General features: G+C 48.9%; 1 protein-coding gene across 1 annotated transcript; it reads left to right on the top strand.

Moving 5' to 3' along the window:
* Positions 1-9466: 9466 nt before the first annotated feature.
* On the top strand, positions 9467-13646 carry LOC123403272 (GDSL esterase/lipase At5g55050-like). The gene is made up of 5 exons (XM_045097221.1): positions 9467-9879; positions 12250-12380; positions 12486-12722; positions 12805-13054; positions 13157-13646. The coding sequence occupies exons 1-5, from the start codon at positions 9621-9623 to the stop codon at positions 13381-13383; spliced, it is 1104 nt and encodes a 367-aa protein (XP_044953156.1). The 5' UTR covers positions 9467-9620; the 3' UTR covers positions 13384-13646.
* Positions 13647-15485: the final 1839 nt, after the last annotated feature.

Genomic DNA, 15485 nt, shown 5'->3' with positions numbered 1-15485 from the left:
CGACTTTTCCACGGCAGCCCGACCACATACCTCCACGGTTTTTCCTCTAGATCGCGTTTCTGCGGAGCTCGGGCGGAGCCCTGCTGAGACAAGGTCATCACCAACCTCCGGAACGCCGTCACTCTGCCGGAGAACTCTTCTACCTCCCCGTCTCTCTTGCTGGATCAAGAAGGCCGAGATCATCGTCGAGCTGTACGTGTGCTGAACGCGGAGGTGCCGTCCGTTCGGTACTAGATCGTGGGACTGATCGCGGGATTGTTCGCGGGGCGGATCGAGGGACATGAGGACGTTCCACTACATCAACCGCGTTCACTAACGCTTCTGCTGTACGATCTACAAGGGTACGTAGATCACTCATCCCCTCTCGTAGATGGATATCACCATGATAGGTCTTCGTGCGCGTAGGAAAATTTTTGTTTCCCATGCGACGTTCCCCAACAATAGGTGCATTAAATTAAATAGCATTTAATAGGGTGATATAACAAGGAACCCATGTTATCACATGGAAGCAACTACACCTGCAACTAGCAACGCTATCAACCGGGTCAAGCAAGCAGTAACATAGCCAATCAGTGGTTTGCTAGGTCGAACAGGTTGAAGGTAATCATGGCATTGTTGAGAGGCTGATATTTAACAAGTGGTAGGCAACGAGACATAAACGATAGAAGCGATAAACTAGCATGGCAATGATAGTAATGGTATCTAGGGAAATGGTCATCTTGCCTGAGATCCCGCTTGGAAGAAGAACAACTCCGTGAAGTCGGCGAACCAATGTAGTCGAATGGGTCCTCACATTCCGACACGCTTGCGGAACTCTATCGGAACGGAGCAAACCGGAAACAAACATCAACACAGATATTCACCACACGATGCCAACATGATGCATAACCTACTATGATGCATGATCAGTTCAGAATGCAAGGGATGGCATGGCAATTCACCCCACGCAAACACTACACATTAAGTGAAGCTCGATATGCAACGGGTTGAAAATCGACGAAACTCCACGATTAATTATTTAATTCACTCCCAATTATTTAACACGCAATATTAAATTTTGTTAACATGGCAAGAGGTGAAGCGGTGATCCTACATGGCATCCTAGACGGTTAACACGCGGAGCATAGATCGGAGCTACGTCACAAGAAACATGCAACATAATATAACATGCCATGAATGCGACATGCATGCAAGTTACAACACCACGGCAAGAAGAGATAGAAACACATGTCGCCACGGCGAGCGAGAGGGAACCATGGCGGCAAAACGGAAACGATGCCACGGCAACGTTCCTATCCCGAAAACTCAACGGGGTATTGTGCCAACATATAGGAAGCGTGTGCGGGAACGTTAAGTAAATATGGGGTGATCCCGTATATCGGGTTCCCATGTGTCGGGGCACAACAAAAGAGGAACACAACGTGCAACGACCAACACACGGTGCAACACACGATACAACTCATACATCATATTCGTTCGTTACATGACACATCTCAACATTATACCTTTGACGCGTGCGAATTGGAGCGGTTCGGTTCGGAGCGGACGTCGTGGAAGTCATGGTCGTCGTGGAAGTAGACGTACACGGTCTCGTCGACGGTAGTCGTTCGCTCGGCGTCGTGGTTCACGGTATTCGGCGTCGGGAGTCGAACACGTTTCCGAAGAGGCCGTCGAGGACGACGTGGTACTCATGAACTCGTCGAATCCACGACGACGGGGATGGTGCACGCGGCGACGTAGGCGACAGCACGAGCAAACAACACGGAAAGCAGGCAAGCAAACAACTAAACATATATGGCGGGTACAGCAAGCACTATAGCAGGACACGGCAACCTACAGCTACAGCAGCAAAACAGCAACAACAATAGCAAGGGCACATGCTGCAGGCAAGCAAGCTAGCTAGCAGCCAACCGGCAAGCAGGGCAGCAGCAAAGCAATAGCTACACAACAGCAAGAGCTACATTTACGCTATGGTAGCAAAACTACAGGCAGCAGCAAGCAACGGAATCAGCAGCGACAGCAACAGCAACTCCAAACAGCTCGGCACGGGAACGCGGAGGACAGCAACGGCACAGCGAGGCAGGCAGCGGCTCAAGCAACAGCAGCAGGCGCAGCAGCAAAAACGCAGCAGCAACACATCATCAGGCAACAAGCAGCGGCAAGCAACGCCACAGCAGGGCAGCAGCAAATAGCTAGCAGCAACGGCGATGCAACAGCAGCAGGCACAGGCGGCCTGGAGGCTAGCAGCACGGGGCAGGGGGTCGGGCCCCTGCGACCTAGGGGTGGAGCACAGGGAAGACGGCGAGGCCGAGGGGGCGAGCCATGGCGGGGCGAGGGAGGCAGCGAGGAGGCGCGGCGACGGACGGCGACGTCGAGCACGACAGGGAACCTTCGGGCCGGCCACCGGGATGGGGTAGGGAGGCGAGCACGCGGGCGAGCTGGTGGCGGCACAGGGGACGGCCAGGGCGGCGGAGGAGGGCCTTGGCGGGCGGCCGCACGGTCGGGCAGGGAGGCGGCGACGCCTGGGGAGCAAGCCGACGGGGAATCAGGTGAGGGAGGCGCAGAGAAATAGAGGGGATCGAGGGGCTGGGAAGCGACGTCGCTCGGGGGATGGAGCAGGGGCTCGCTAGGGCAGGGGCTTGGGGCCAGCTGGGCCTGGGAAGGCCTTAGCCGGCTGGGCTCCCTCCCCCTAGTGTTTTCCCCTTTTTTTGAAACAGAAAAGCCCAACAAAATGAAAAAGGTTTTTTAACAAAATAGAAAAATGCTTTTGGCTCCCTTTGAAAAAAGTATACCCCAACTATAAAATAGCTTGGGCATTTTAAAACAAATAAAAATGAAACCCTTTTTTAAGAATTAAAATTAAAATCTTTTGAAGAATAAAATAAACCTCTTTTATTTAAAAATAAAAAAAAGCGCTTTAGAAGAGAAAAGAAAAATGATACGGATTTAAAATAAACAAAAGTAGAAAATAAAGAAAGCCCAAGGGGTTGCCCCCACATTTAATAAAATGATTTTAAAAGAAGACGATTTTTAAAAGGGGTTAAAATGGAACTTTAGCAAAACCACAACAATGAAAAGAGATGGGAGAGGGGGGGAGTTACTATCGCACTACGACTCGGTGATCACTCGAAGCACAACACTCAAAACCACACGTGACAGACGATGCAAGATGCCATGCATGATGCGACGATGCAACAAATAAAACTAATCACACGACGGAAACGGAAATAAAAAGGGAAATCTTCTGGAACGACGGTCTCGGGCTGTCACAGCTTGTGGCGACGAACAATGGGGAGAGCAATCGACACTGAAGTCGATGGTTGCCGAAGAAGAACGCCGCAGGAGCTTGCACGGAAGTGCGTCGCCCCACGGATCGGGAGCGCCTCAACATCTAGAGGTGCCTCCTGAAGCCATGCCGAGTCATCGACAACGAAGGTGAGTCTGCCGAGATGGATCTCGCGGCCCAGGAAAAAATCACTGCCGGAAGACATGATGAAGAATAAAATCGCAAACTTGCCGGAAAGCGCTTAGATGCCTGCCCCATGGTGGGCGCCAACTGTCGTGGGAACAAGCCTAACAGTAGAGGTGAGGGGTACGTAAGGAGAGGGCAGAGTCCTATCTACGATGAGTTTGTACACACGATTTATGAGTTCAGGCCCCTCTCATGGAGGTAACAACCCTACGTCTCAGTGCCCAGGAGCTCTTGTCATGTGGAATATGTGTGTTACATGGGGTGCGAACCCTTGTGCCAGAGGGGAGGGGTGGCTTATATAGAGTGTGCTACCCCTCATCAAGGTTGGGCAACCAAGGGTTAGATTAATAGAGATAAATGCGTATGTTACTGATATCGTACGTAATAAATGTCACATATGATGACCAGTCGAATGCCCGCTCGTTGGCCTCCCCAGAGTGGCTTCTGATCTTATGCAGTCGACTTGCTTCTAGTTCTTCCGAGTGAAAGGCTCTCGTCGAGTGAAGGGAGAAAGTCGTCGAGTGGATGTTCTACCGAGTGACCCATGCATCATGGCGAGTCAGTCAGAGTCTTCCTTGTAATCTTTAAGTCTTTAATGTAGTGCCCTTGGGTAGGACATGCAGGTCAGGTCTATGACCCTACCCTAGGTACATATCCCCATCATGAGTCCCTGCTGAATATGTGAGTTGACGTCGTCCTCATCCAAAGGCTACTCGATGGCAGTTAGCTCAGTGAGCCCCTTCATCTTGGTGAAGTAGACCGCAACTAAGACGTCCCCCCTTTCGGGTGCTACCAATCTGAGATCGATGTTGAATGTTCCGAGCGCGGGATTGCAAGGAGAAGCTTTGGAGCAGAGCAGTCCAAGCGGTGATGGCGGTGGTGCAGTTGCTCACCTGAAGTAAAACTTCGCGGGAGAGCGACGCGAGCAGGAAGGTAAGTAGTTGGTGATCTTGCGCAACCCACACAGTGTGGTCGGGGTTGGGGGCCAAAGCTGGTCTCCTTCTTTCCAGCGATCTCCTTCTCCACGAGGACCTCGACGAGGGTGCTCCTTGGCCGAGTTGTCGAAGAAGCCCATCATGCCAGCGGCCCTCACATGAGGAAGCACTCGTGCCTTCCATACGAGGAAGTTTTCACGGTTCAATTTTTCCGTGATGGTGTGGCCGAGCGAAGCGAGGGAGGGAGCGACCATGGTGACATAGGATGACGACGACATGCAATGGAAGAGAATAGCTTTGTATAACATGTAAGAAGAGATGGGTTAAGCATATGCCTCTACTTGAACGCGTTGCGTGTTTATTAAAAGACCGAAGCCGCATGTTTACATGAGAAAATTACATGTATGTGGTTGGGCTGGATTTGATCCCCAATGATCACATCCTAACAGTCCAACAACCTTATAATTAACCCTAGCTATACGAGTAGGGCGTTTTGAAGCTCGGGCTCTGTGGAGGCCTGTTTTTAAAAAACCCCAAATTCAGCAAAATTCGTATTTTTATGTTTAAAAAAAATGAAAAAATACGGATATTCATGAAGGCATAGCATACGTGTGTGTAAATTTTTAGAACAAAATATGTTGAAACGAGGTCCATGCAAAAAAGACAAATTTGTGACCTTTTAACACATGACAATATTCATCCCAAAAGTAAATGAATATGTTCTTTCTGCACAGATCGCATTTTAAGGTATTTCATCTTGAATTTTTGCACACATATACAATTCATCCTTGTGTATTTGCTTTTTTCAGATTTGTTTGAAACCTAAAATTTAAATTTTGATTTTTTTAAAGATAAAGGGTGCCATGGAGCCCGAACTTCAAAAGGCATTTTCGTAGCTATATAGTTTATATACACACCGTATATATTTTAACAGGGGTTGCATCCCCCTTTTTCTTTTATATCTTCGGTTGTATGTTGTGTTCTTGTAATCCTGTTTGGTTATGTCTTTGTTAATTAATTTATAATTGGGTGAAAATCAAACCTACTCGGACTCGGTTCGATAATTTCGTATTAGAAAAAACACAATGTGCCATTTTAACCGAAAGAGCACAAGACTCGGTCTACCTATCTTATGACATTTATGAAACATTATAATGAGTGCACTGCAGGTCCGAGTGACCGAGTCACCCACAGAACATGTAAAATTTGTGCACGATCAACGAGTCGAGTGCTTCGGGCCGCACGTACCGGAAAGAGGAGATGCGAAAGAGAACGGCTCGATCATAAGTTCATAACCCGGTGGATACAAATCATACGATCATGTGCCTTTCAGGAGTGGAGAAAAAAGTTGAGTATAAACTAGACTCTCGAGGAAAAAGAGCTGGACCTTGCCAAGGTCTCCTGACACCAGTGATGCCAACTAGATTCAGGAATAAACAACCCACCACATATATACTCGATCGGATGATGACTCGATCACTCGAGCTTTCATCATATCGTTTTATTTACTGCGTGCTTATCAAACGGCAGCGGCGTGGACAAGGCCCAGGAAGTAAAAAATGCGAACCAATATATGGTTGAATGGTTAGAAAAACTTTAACCACGTCATCTAAAATAGATGTAAATCGTAATTTATTCGTGTGGATCGGCTCGTCCATCTCTTATATATGAATCTGTCATGTGCACAACAGGACGACCCATTTTTCGTCCATGTACACACAATTTTTATCGCTAAAATGGCCCGCGGTGAGGTCATGCTAGCTACCATACCAGCGACCATAGTTCACGCCGGCTATATACCAGCGACCGGCATACATATGTCAGCCTACGAAAAGCATACACAGTCTTCAAGCTATTCGCACTTGTTAGCGGACCGGCACACATGACAGCATATAAAATAAGAATGTACTTCGGTCACGCCATCTCAACTGTGATCATGCCCACACACCGCAGCATGGATCAGTCGTCTTCGAGGTTGCACATGTCGGGATGCATCTTTTCAAACCAAGACCGCTTTTCCCGTGAGACCGTGCTCAAGTCCATCTTCATGATCTTGACCCCCTTCATCATGCAAGCTAGCCGGACTTCTCTTGCTTTGGTGGCTGCTTTGGTGGTCTCGATCTCTAGCATCTTTGCTTGCTTCTCTGCCTCTAATGCGAGCTTGTTGTTTTGTATCTTCATGAAGGCCCTAATTTGTTCCTCCTTGTCTTGACCGCGTTTCTCCTTCCTTGAGTCTTTGTCGACGGCCATGCCTTGCAAAGTAGCTTGCAAGGCAAGGGATGCCGCCTCGTGCTTGTCCTCTTTATTGGAGTCGAGAGAGACCCGCCCATGCTTGCTCTTCATTTGGTATGGTTTAAACTTCTTGCGCTCGTAGAACTCGCCATACACTCTTTGCAAAAGGCCAAAGCCTTTTGCTCGGAGCCTACCTTGGGATCTTGGCCAGTGTCTCTCCAACACTTTGTGTGTATTCTTTGGTCCACTTACTCTTCCGCTTGTTATACTTGGCATTGGATTGGGCGGGGAGCTCATCGAACAATGGCTCTCCATCGATTTCCACTTCATCATCCACTTCGTCAAGGCCATAGTCTTCCGGGAACTCATGATCCAGCGAAAAAGAGTTGTCCAAGCCGAGTTGGTCCTCCATGAGGGGGTCGGGCATGCCTTCACCAAACGAGTACCCCATACCATCTTAGCATTGCATCTCGTCCGGTTCGAAAGGGATGCCACGGCCACCACCTTCGAAGATGAGGCCCTCCATGAACACGCGGTTGGCCTCGTCTTATGCAGCCGACATTCTGTCGAATAGGTTGCGGGCGTTCTTCATGGTGTCCGCGGCGAGCTCGCGAGGCCGTTTCCGCGCACACCCAAAGGACGATCCACCACCCACATGCATAGCGTTGATGTCGATTCCCGCGGGGGCTGGAGTGCCAGGTGCGACCACGCTCACCTTCGGTGAACCAGAGCCCGTAGAGTAGGACAGATGGGAGGTCTCCAGGTGGTGCCGCTGAAAGTCGTGCGCCGTCGGCGTGGAGGACATGCGCGGCAAGTCCGAAAGTTGGTGATGAAGGGGCGACGAGCCGATGCTGGCCACGGCCGCAGCATCAGCGACGAGCCCGTGCAACCCATGGTTTAACCCTAGCATTAGCAGGGTCTGCCTCGTGGCCACGTGGACGAGCTGACTATTCTTCATGATGTTGGCCTCTTCTCTAAAGCGGCGGCGAGGAAGGACGCGATCGCGACCTCGTTCCTGGCTTCTTGCTGATGCCGGCGGTTCTTCCTCCTCAACAACTGTTCGGCACGCTCCGCGGGCGTCAACACCTTCTTCTTCTTGGCTGGCGCTGGCCCTTTTCGCCCACCACGACTCCCGACGGAGGCGAGGAAGCCAAGGCCGGTGGTGGCGTCGAGGGTCGGCGCGTCGTCGTCCATGACGCGCGCGGGGAGGGGTGGGCGGGAATTTTTTGGTGGAAATGGAAGTGGTGTGCCACCGTCGGGCGGGCCAAGGCGAGGAGAAGCGTGGGCGTCTCGCGGGCATCGCGCACGTCCGGCCCGTGTCCGCGCGGACGCAAATCTGACCCAAATTTAAACCTCGAATGAGTCATGGGCGGACAAAAACGGACGTGCGTACGTTTGAGTCGGTGTGTTGTGTTGTGTTTTGTTTTGTGTCTGCGACGATCCAAACGGACACGGACGGACAAAATGGGTCGATCAATTGGAGTTGCTTTTAGAGGAACGGTGGTATACACGGCCCACCAGGATTTAAATTCTGGTGTCCGTATTATTTCTGAATTAATTTCAGATTTTTTGACGATGCGCATTCAATAAAAAAAACGTTCACGTCATAACGAGGTGTTTACAATGACTTCGTAAATTTTAGGATGATATATCAGTTCAGTCCTTCAAAACTGCTTATAAAAATAAGATATGCGTATGTACATTTATAAGAATGAATGTATGGGTATGTATGTGTATACATGAACACTTACGTCTTAAAAGAACACTGTTAAAGAAGTAAAGAGGACGATTAAAAGGCGTTGGTGCAGATATCACAGCATCTGAAAGTGAAGCAGAGATTACCTCAATCAATCTCGAAAGGAAAAGGTTGCTCTGTCCACTGCTGTCGTTTTATTTTTGTTGCTTTCAAAAAGGAGAAAAAGCGATGCAGGTATATGTGCACAGGATCTTCTTTCCTCTGTCCGTCGCATCTGACGCTCCTAGCTTCAGTTGTAAGTAATGGTAAGAACAATATGAAAACAGCCAGGCGTAAAGAGAGAATTATTAGATGCTTTAAACGTAGAAGAATGGGCTGGGTGTCCAGTCTTCATGCTCCAGCTTGCTTCAATTATTCAGATGCTGCACTTGCACACCTTGAAAGTAAATTAACCGATGTAGCATTAGATTCCGGGCGTTTTCCCCATCCTTGAAGGCTTGTAAACGTGTAGCTAGCTGCCCCCTGTACAGACGAGCCGATGAGGCCGAATCTGCCTAAGAATGTTAGGTGCTAGCAGAATATATTCTTAATGACAAGGGTACTGATAGAAGCAATAAGTTCTGGTTAAGCCAAGTTACCAGCATGGTTATGGGCGATCTTCTCTCTCTAAAAAAAAAGTAGCCTCACTATTTTCTATCTTGTCAAGACAGTATATGAAGACGTAAAACTACAACGATTGACAGGGGCTGAAACATCACGGAATAAAAACCGATCATGAAGTTGGCTGGACAAGTATGTCGAGAGATGTGCCTTTCCACGTAGTACAAGATCGCCATCCCATCCCTGCTGTGTTCTTTCCCATTTCCAGTACGTCTATGGCAACAGAAAACCAGATCCATGGTAGTACGTGTAGAATATACTCGAGCCCTCCGTCGACGATGGCCGCGTCGTCAAGTCGAGGGAGGGGGCCCCGGAGCACGGCGGTGGCGTCTTTCTTTACCAAAGCCAACTTTGTACTGCTCCTACTACCAGCGGTAGTGCCGTGCCACGCCTTATCAGTACCCTACCGATCTTAAAGTGTTCCACTATAGCCTGCCCTCGCCAGTGCCGGCCATCTCCGCCCTTTAAAGTGCCTTGCCAGACTCGACGGCCCTCTCCCTCCCAAAGATAAAGAAAGAAGGGTATAGCTAGCCAGCCATCAAGTACATCAGAGTGCTGCACCGAGCAGCTCTAGGCTAGCGGAGTTTGAGTATCACTGTATCAAGACAGCCACCACCTTCCAGCCATGGCCATGGCCACGGCGTCGCCGGCGAGGATGGTGCCGGTGCTGCTTGCTCTCGCGGCCCTTTGCGCGGCGGAGGCGTCGCCGGCGAAGGTGCCGGCGATGTACGTGTTCGGGGACTCCACGGCCGACGTCGGCAGCAACAACTACCTGCCGGGCGTCGCCGTGCCGCGGGCCAACTTCCCGCACAACGGCGTCGACTTCCCCACCTCGCGCCCCACCGGCCGCTTCAGCAACGGCTACAATGGCATCGACTTCTTAGGTACGTGTGTTCGTGTGTGCTGAACAATGTGCTCCGGCCTTCTCTGCATGCCTCGCATCGCAAGCAGATTAGCTGCAGCTTACACCGGCTTGGAGTAGAGTAGCTTGCGGTGGCGGCGCCATGTCTGCGTAGCTGCCCAACCGGTGAACCGCCAAGCGTTCGAGCTTCTCTTTCTGCGTCCTACGATCAGTATCGGCTCTGAAATTGGTGCGCGCTAGTATTTTGGCCGACGGGAGCATGGATCGGCCGTTTCAGCTCATTGTGGACGAGGAATCAAGCGCTGAGCTGATGGGAAACAGAGCACTGAGAGGGTGCCGCCGCTTTAAGCCGGAACTGAATCTACTGCCTCCGTCCGCTCCTAGCTTGTGTGAATGTATGATCGTAAGCAAGTTCATTATACTTGTTGTGTCTAGTTTGATCCGGCGGCGCGCTACCTCATTTTAACATACATACGAAAAAGGTTATATGTTCAGAAAAAAAAAGGTTTCTTCCCGCTCAAAGAGGTAGAAAAAAATTGAAAAACATATGCTCGAGAGAAGTGGCCTGGCTGCACGTAATCATTGTGGCCGCGTCTCGCTTCCCGACGCGACGAAGAGGCAAGTCTCGCAGAGCGTGGCAGCGTTCCGCAGTGCAGTGAAGGGACCGGTCCTTCTTTTCGAGAGTGGATGGATCATTTGGCCCTTACGTACCACTGACCAGTTTGGACATGGCACATCAATGAGACAGTCTGAGTACAGTCTTCAGTATCGTTCAGTTTTTTTTCTTTCGGGTGGAGTACGTTCGGTTTAGAGCATGCACAAATTGCACATCTGCGTTTCTTTTTAGTATTTGGCCTTTTTTGTTCGACCAACATCTTCAGCTAAGGGCCTGTTTGGTTCACAGCCACGCTTTGCTATTTTAAAATTTGGCAGCCATATTTTAGTTGGCATACGTTTGATTTTTGCCACACTTTAGCTTGCACACTTTATTGTCCATATGACCCATTTGTTATAGAGTCAAATTTTTTGTCAACTTTTGCCAAAGTTTGGCATTCCTTTTTCAGCGACACTTTGTGACTTGCCACACGTTGATGGCTTGCCACACTTTGGCTTGCCAAAATTAGTCAGGTGGTTGAGGTCGGCCGCGGCGGCAAGTGGTGTGGCAGCGGCCTGGACACAAGCCAGGGTGGACCAGGGTCGACGCGATGCGCTCGAGCGCCGCAACGGGGGCAGTGAGCGGGGAGAGGTACGGCCGCGGAGGCGGGTGGGTTGAGATCGGCAGCGGTGGCGGTTGAGGTCGGCCGCGACGGCGAATGGTGTGGCGGCGGCCTGGGCACAGGCCAGGGTGGTCCAGGATCGACGGAGGAAGCGATGCGTACGGGTATAATTTTTGCAACGAATCGTTTTTTCTTTTTACGTTACAGATAAATGATGAAGCGCGGGTTGAATAACAAAAATTGCAGAGTTTTTTTTATAAAAATACTGTGGTGGGTTTTTCGACGGAAGCAATAGCCGCTTTATTATTAGGTATAGATTAGCTATCATATCTTTTGGGGATTTAAATTAATTAAATTTAATAATTTTATTTCGAGAAGGGTATAATAGTTCAGGACAAATATATTTTTTCCAAACGGTCACCACGACTAGATCCACATCTATTCGATCCAGTTTAAGGTCTTCGTCGGATCCAAGTCCTCACCCTCCTTCTCATGCTCTCCGACGTGTCCGGCGAGATTTGTCGTCCTTTCGTCAGCCAGCCGCCGACGCCCCACGGCCTCACTGCTTAAATTAAATATTTTATTTCAAAAAAGGCATATGGACTAATTTACCCTTGATTTAGGAGAAGGATCCGTACAAATTTCAGTACCGATGTCATCGATACTAGTACTTACGAAGTACTACCTCTGTCCTAAAATAACTGTCTTAACTTTGTATTAGCTCTAGTATACAAAGTTATATTAAGCTTAAGACACTTATTTTGGGACGGAGGGAGGGAGTACTATCAAGTACTCCCTCCGTTCCTAAATATAAGTCTTTCAAACGATTTTACTAGATGTCTACATATAGAGCAAAATGATTGAATGTACATTCTAAAGTATGTCTATATACATCCGTATGTAGTGCACTAGTGAAATCTTTACAAAGACTTATATTTAGGAAGCAACCTCAACGAGGGGATGATAAAAATGCCAACCATTATAAAACACGTGTTGTTGCAAATTCAAATTCATTATCTGATAGATAGATGGTCACAACATTCTTGGAGTCAACAACTATGACATCCATTCAATCTCCACTGAAAACTCTGATGTTCTGTATGGGGTACAATATCTTAAGTAGCATGTGTTTTGGTACGCAACTGGTGACCGAAATTCTCTGTCAACCTTGGCAGCTCTGAAGATGGGATTCAAGCGCAGCCCCCCGCCGTTCCTCTCGGTGGCCAACAGAACCAACAGGCAGATCGCGCGAGGGCTGCTGGGAGCAAACTTCGCCTCTGCAGGATCAGGCATTCTCGACACCACGGTAAGACGCTACCCAGAGTTCATTGTTTTTGAGACGACTCACCATCCATGCCGAATAGTAGACGCTACCCAAAGCAGTGAACGCTCAAGCCATGATTTCGTGCAGGGCGACGCCATCGTCGCCATGAGCAAGCAGGTCGAGCAGTTCGCCACTCTGCGGTGCAACATCTCTGCGCGCATCGGCGCAGAGGCGGCCGACAAGGTGCTGTCGAGGTCCCTGTTCCTCATCAGCACCGGCGGCAACGACATATTTGCCTTCTTCTCGGCCAACAGCACGCCGACGGCCGCGCAGAAGCAGATGTTCACCGCCGACCTTGTTTCGCAGTACAAAAACCATGTGAAGGTACATATTTGGTTACCAGGCTCGTGTCACTACAGTACTTAAGATGTAAGATCTCACCGGAATGGCGTGCACTGTATGGCAGGCTCTGTTCGGCCTCGGGGCGAGGAAGTTGGCCGTGATCGACGTCCCGCCGATCGGGTGCTGCCCCTACCCGAGAAGCCTGCACCCTCTCGGTGCCTGCATCGACGTCCTCAACGAGCTGACCCGTGGGCTCAACAAGGGCGTCAAGGACGCCATGCATGGCCTCAGCGTGAGCTTGGGTGGCCTCAAGTACTCCATCGGGAGCTCCCACGCCGTCGTGCAGAGCATCATGAAGCACCCCCAAAGACTAGGTACATCAACTTAATTTACTATACGAGAACTGGTCGTTACAAATGCGTTCTTCAGGCCAAAAGTTCAGACTTAACAGGCTGATGCCAAGCTTGGTTCTGCAGGTTTCAAGGAGGTGACCACGGCATGCTGCGGCTCCGGCAAGTTCAACGGCAAGTCGGGCTGCACGCCCAACGCCACGCTGTGCGACAACCGGCACGAGTACCTCTTCTGGGACTTGCTGCACCCGACGCACGCCACGTCCAAGCTCGCCGCCGCGGCCATCTACAACGGCTCGCTGCACTTCGCAGCGCCCATAAATTTCAGGCAGCTAGCGGAGGACCAGTGCTAGATAGAGCACGCCCGCGTGCGCGATCGTATCTGCTGAGTTATAGGTTTCCTTTACGTGTCTGTGATGGTGATGTTTGTGTGTAGGATATGTATATGCACAGTGGTGTTCGTCTCTGGTTTCATTTGTGTATTGTGGATTATAAAGATCAAAATGGTGCCATCTCTGTTATGCAGGTTAATTACTTCTCCAGGTTGATATGTACTAGTAATGTATATCTGAATGAGCTAATATTTAATTAATTTGCCCTAACAGTAGTATTTTTACATCATTTGCCTTTGTAATGAAATCAATGTGCCTCTGGCAGAGAAAAAAAAAGGAAATTTGACATGTATACGGTAGGACAAAAAAGAAAATATTGATACTTTCAGAAAACAACCACGTTGAAGCGGTTGTAGAAAAGACTCTTCTACAAATTTGTTGCAGAAAAATCATTTGCAGAAAGCACTGGCCCGTCTGTTTGGTCATTTTAACCTTGATTATGACAAATCAGGCCCAACTTTGGTGACGTGGCGTAATGGGCACGATGATGCCGTCTAATGACGCTACATTGTCATCGAACGTGTCGGTTCAGTCAAAACCGCTTTGAACGCGGAGTAGGCCGCCTCTCACTTTCTGTTCTTGTAACGTTAAAGATGCGATTTTATCCTTATTTTTGACTTGAGGGTCTCGACAGGGATAGAAGCGCATCTCGTCGTTTCGCAAGAAGATTTGAGTATATGGAATTGGCTTACACTCACCACAAGCTAATCATGATCATCTCAATACAAACATACATTCAATCATCATTCAGAAGAGCTGGGTCCAACTACGGACGAAATCAAACGATAAAAATGACGTCCATCATTGCTATTCCAGGCTGCCGGCGAGGAACCCATCCTATGATCGAAGAAGAAGAAGAATAAGAAGAAACTCCAAATAAAACATTCATCGCGCTCACATCAAAGTATCGCTTTACCTGTACCTAAAACTGTTGTTGTAGTAATCTGTGAGTCAGAGGGACTCAACAATCTAATTTCCAAAGGTAAAGAAAAAGTACTGGGTTCAAGTTTCGATCGATATTTGCGGAGTGGATCATCCCTCTCGAAAACGCAGATTTGAAGTTGTCCATAATTTACTGAGTACTCGGTATAACTCACGCATTCGTGTACAAACAAGTGCAGACGAAGTAACACGAATATCTCCGGTAGTCAGTCTATTTCCATCAGCCGGCCGGTGGGAGCGAGAAGTATGGGATATGTCTGGTGTTTCTTCCATCAATCATCCGGATTTACGCCGTATATCAACAGATTATGGTTTCGAGGGTCATCCATTACGAAAAGACTTTCCTCTGAGTGGATATGTGGAAGTACGCTATGATGATCCAGAGAAACGTGTGGTTTCTGAACCCATTGAGATGACCCAAGAATTTCGCTATTTCGATTTTGCTAGTCCTTGGGAACAGCGTAGCGACGGATAATTCCGAATCTACATAGGTCTAGTCCAGGGGACAAATCAATAGGAAATGCTATTTGCTTCTTAAGAAGAAGAACTTTTTTGAAATGAAAGAGTTTCATTTCAAAAAACACGTAGTAAGTAGGCTTGCTTTTTCGTAGGGATAGGTAGCTTGACAAGGGATGCCTGGGATAGCACATAGGAAAAGTATAGAAGGAAAGGCGGCGGGAAAGTAGCCATGGTCAAGGTAAACAAGTACTAGGTCTTTTCTTTCCGAAGCAAGTCAAGGACAACTAGGTCAGTCTGGGGGGGGGGGGCAATCCTCTAGATCGATACTTCTCTTCCACAGACTAAACCAATTAATAAACAATTTACAGAGTATTCTTGCATTCCTATCTGGTCTGCATCTCTCCTATCGAAACTATAATATAACCTTAATGGAAGGGCCCTGGTTCTGCCTTGCCAAACCGACAAATCCAGAAATTGTAGATGAATTCATCGGGCTTAACGTGTGATTTCGTTATAAGTGAACAGGCGTCGTCGTCCAGCCGTGTCGAGTTGGGATTAGAGGAGAGAGCTCGAATGGATAGGTCCAGTGAGGCGGGTGTGGAGCACGAAGGATTAAGAAGGTCCTCTTTATTTCCGGAATCAACAAGAAAGACTTAGCAGCC

The sequence above is a fragment of the Hordeum vulgare genome, chromosome 6H, assembly GCF_904849725.1.
Source record: "Hordeum vulgare subsp. vulgare chromosome 6H, MorexV3_pseudomolecules_assembly, whole genome shotgun sequence".
Taxonomy (NCBI): domain Eukaryota; kingdom Viridiplantae; phylum Streptophyta; class Magnoliopsida; order Poales; family Poaceae; genus Hordeum; species Hordeum vulgare.
This window is presented reverse-complemented; position numbering and strand designations above follow the sequence as displayed.

What these genes read in the sequence shown, in the direction of transcription:
- LOC123403272 (XM_045097221.1), top strand. Translation starts at nt 9,621, where the DNA reads ATGGCCATGGCCACGGCGTCGCCGGCGAGGATGGTGCCGGTGCTGCTT. An exon ending in CAATGGCATCGACTTCTTAG is followed by an intron (nt 9,880 to 12,249) that starts GTACGTGTGTTC and finishes CAACCTTGGCAG; the next exon opens with CTCTGAAGATGGGATTCAAG. An exon ending in GAAGCACCCCCAAAGACTAG is followed by an intron (nt 13,055 to 13,156) that starts GTACATCAACTT and finishes TTGGTTCTGCAG; the next exon opens with GTTTCAAGGAGGTGACCACG.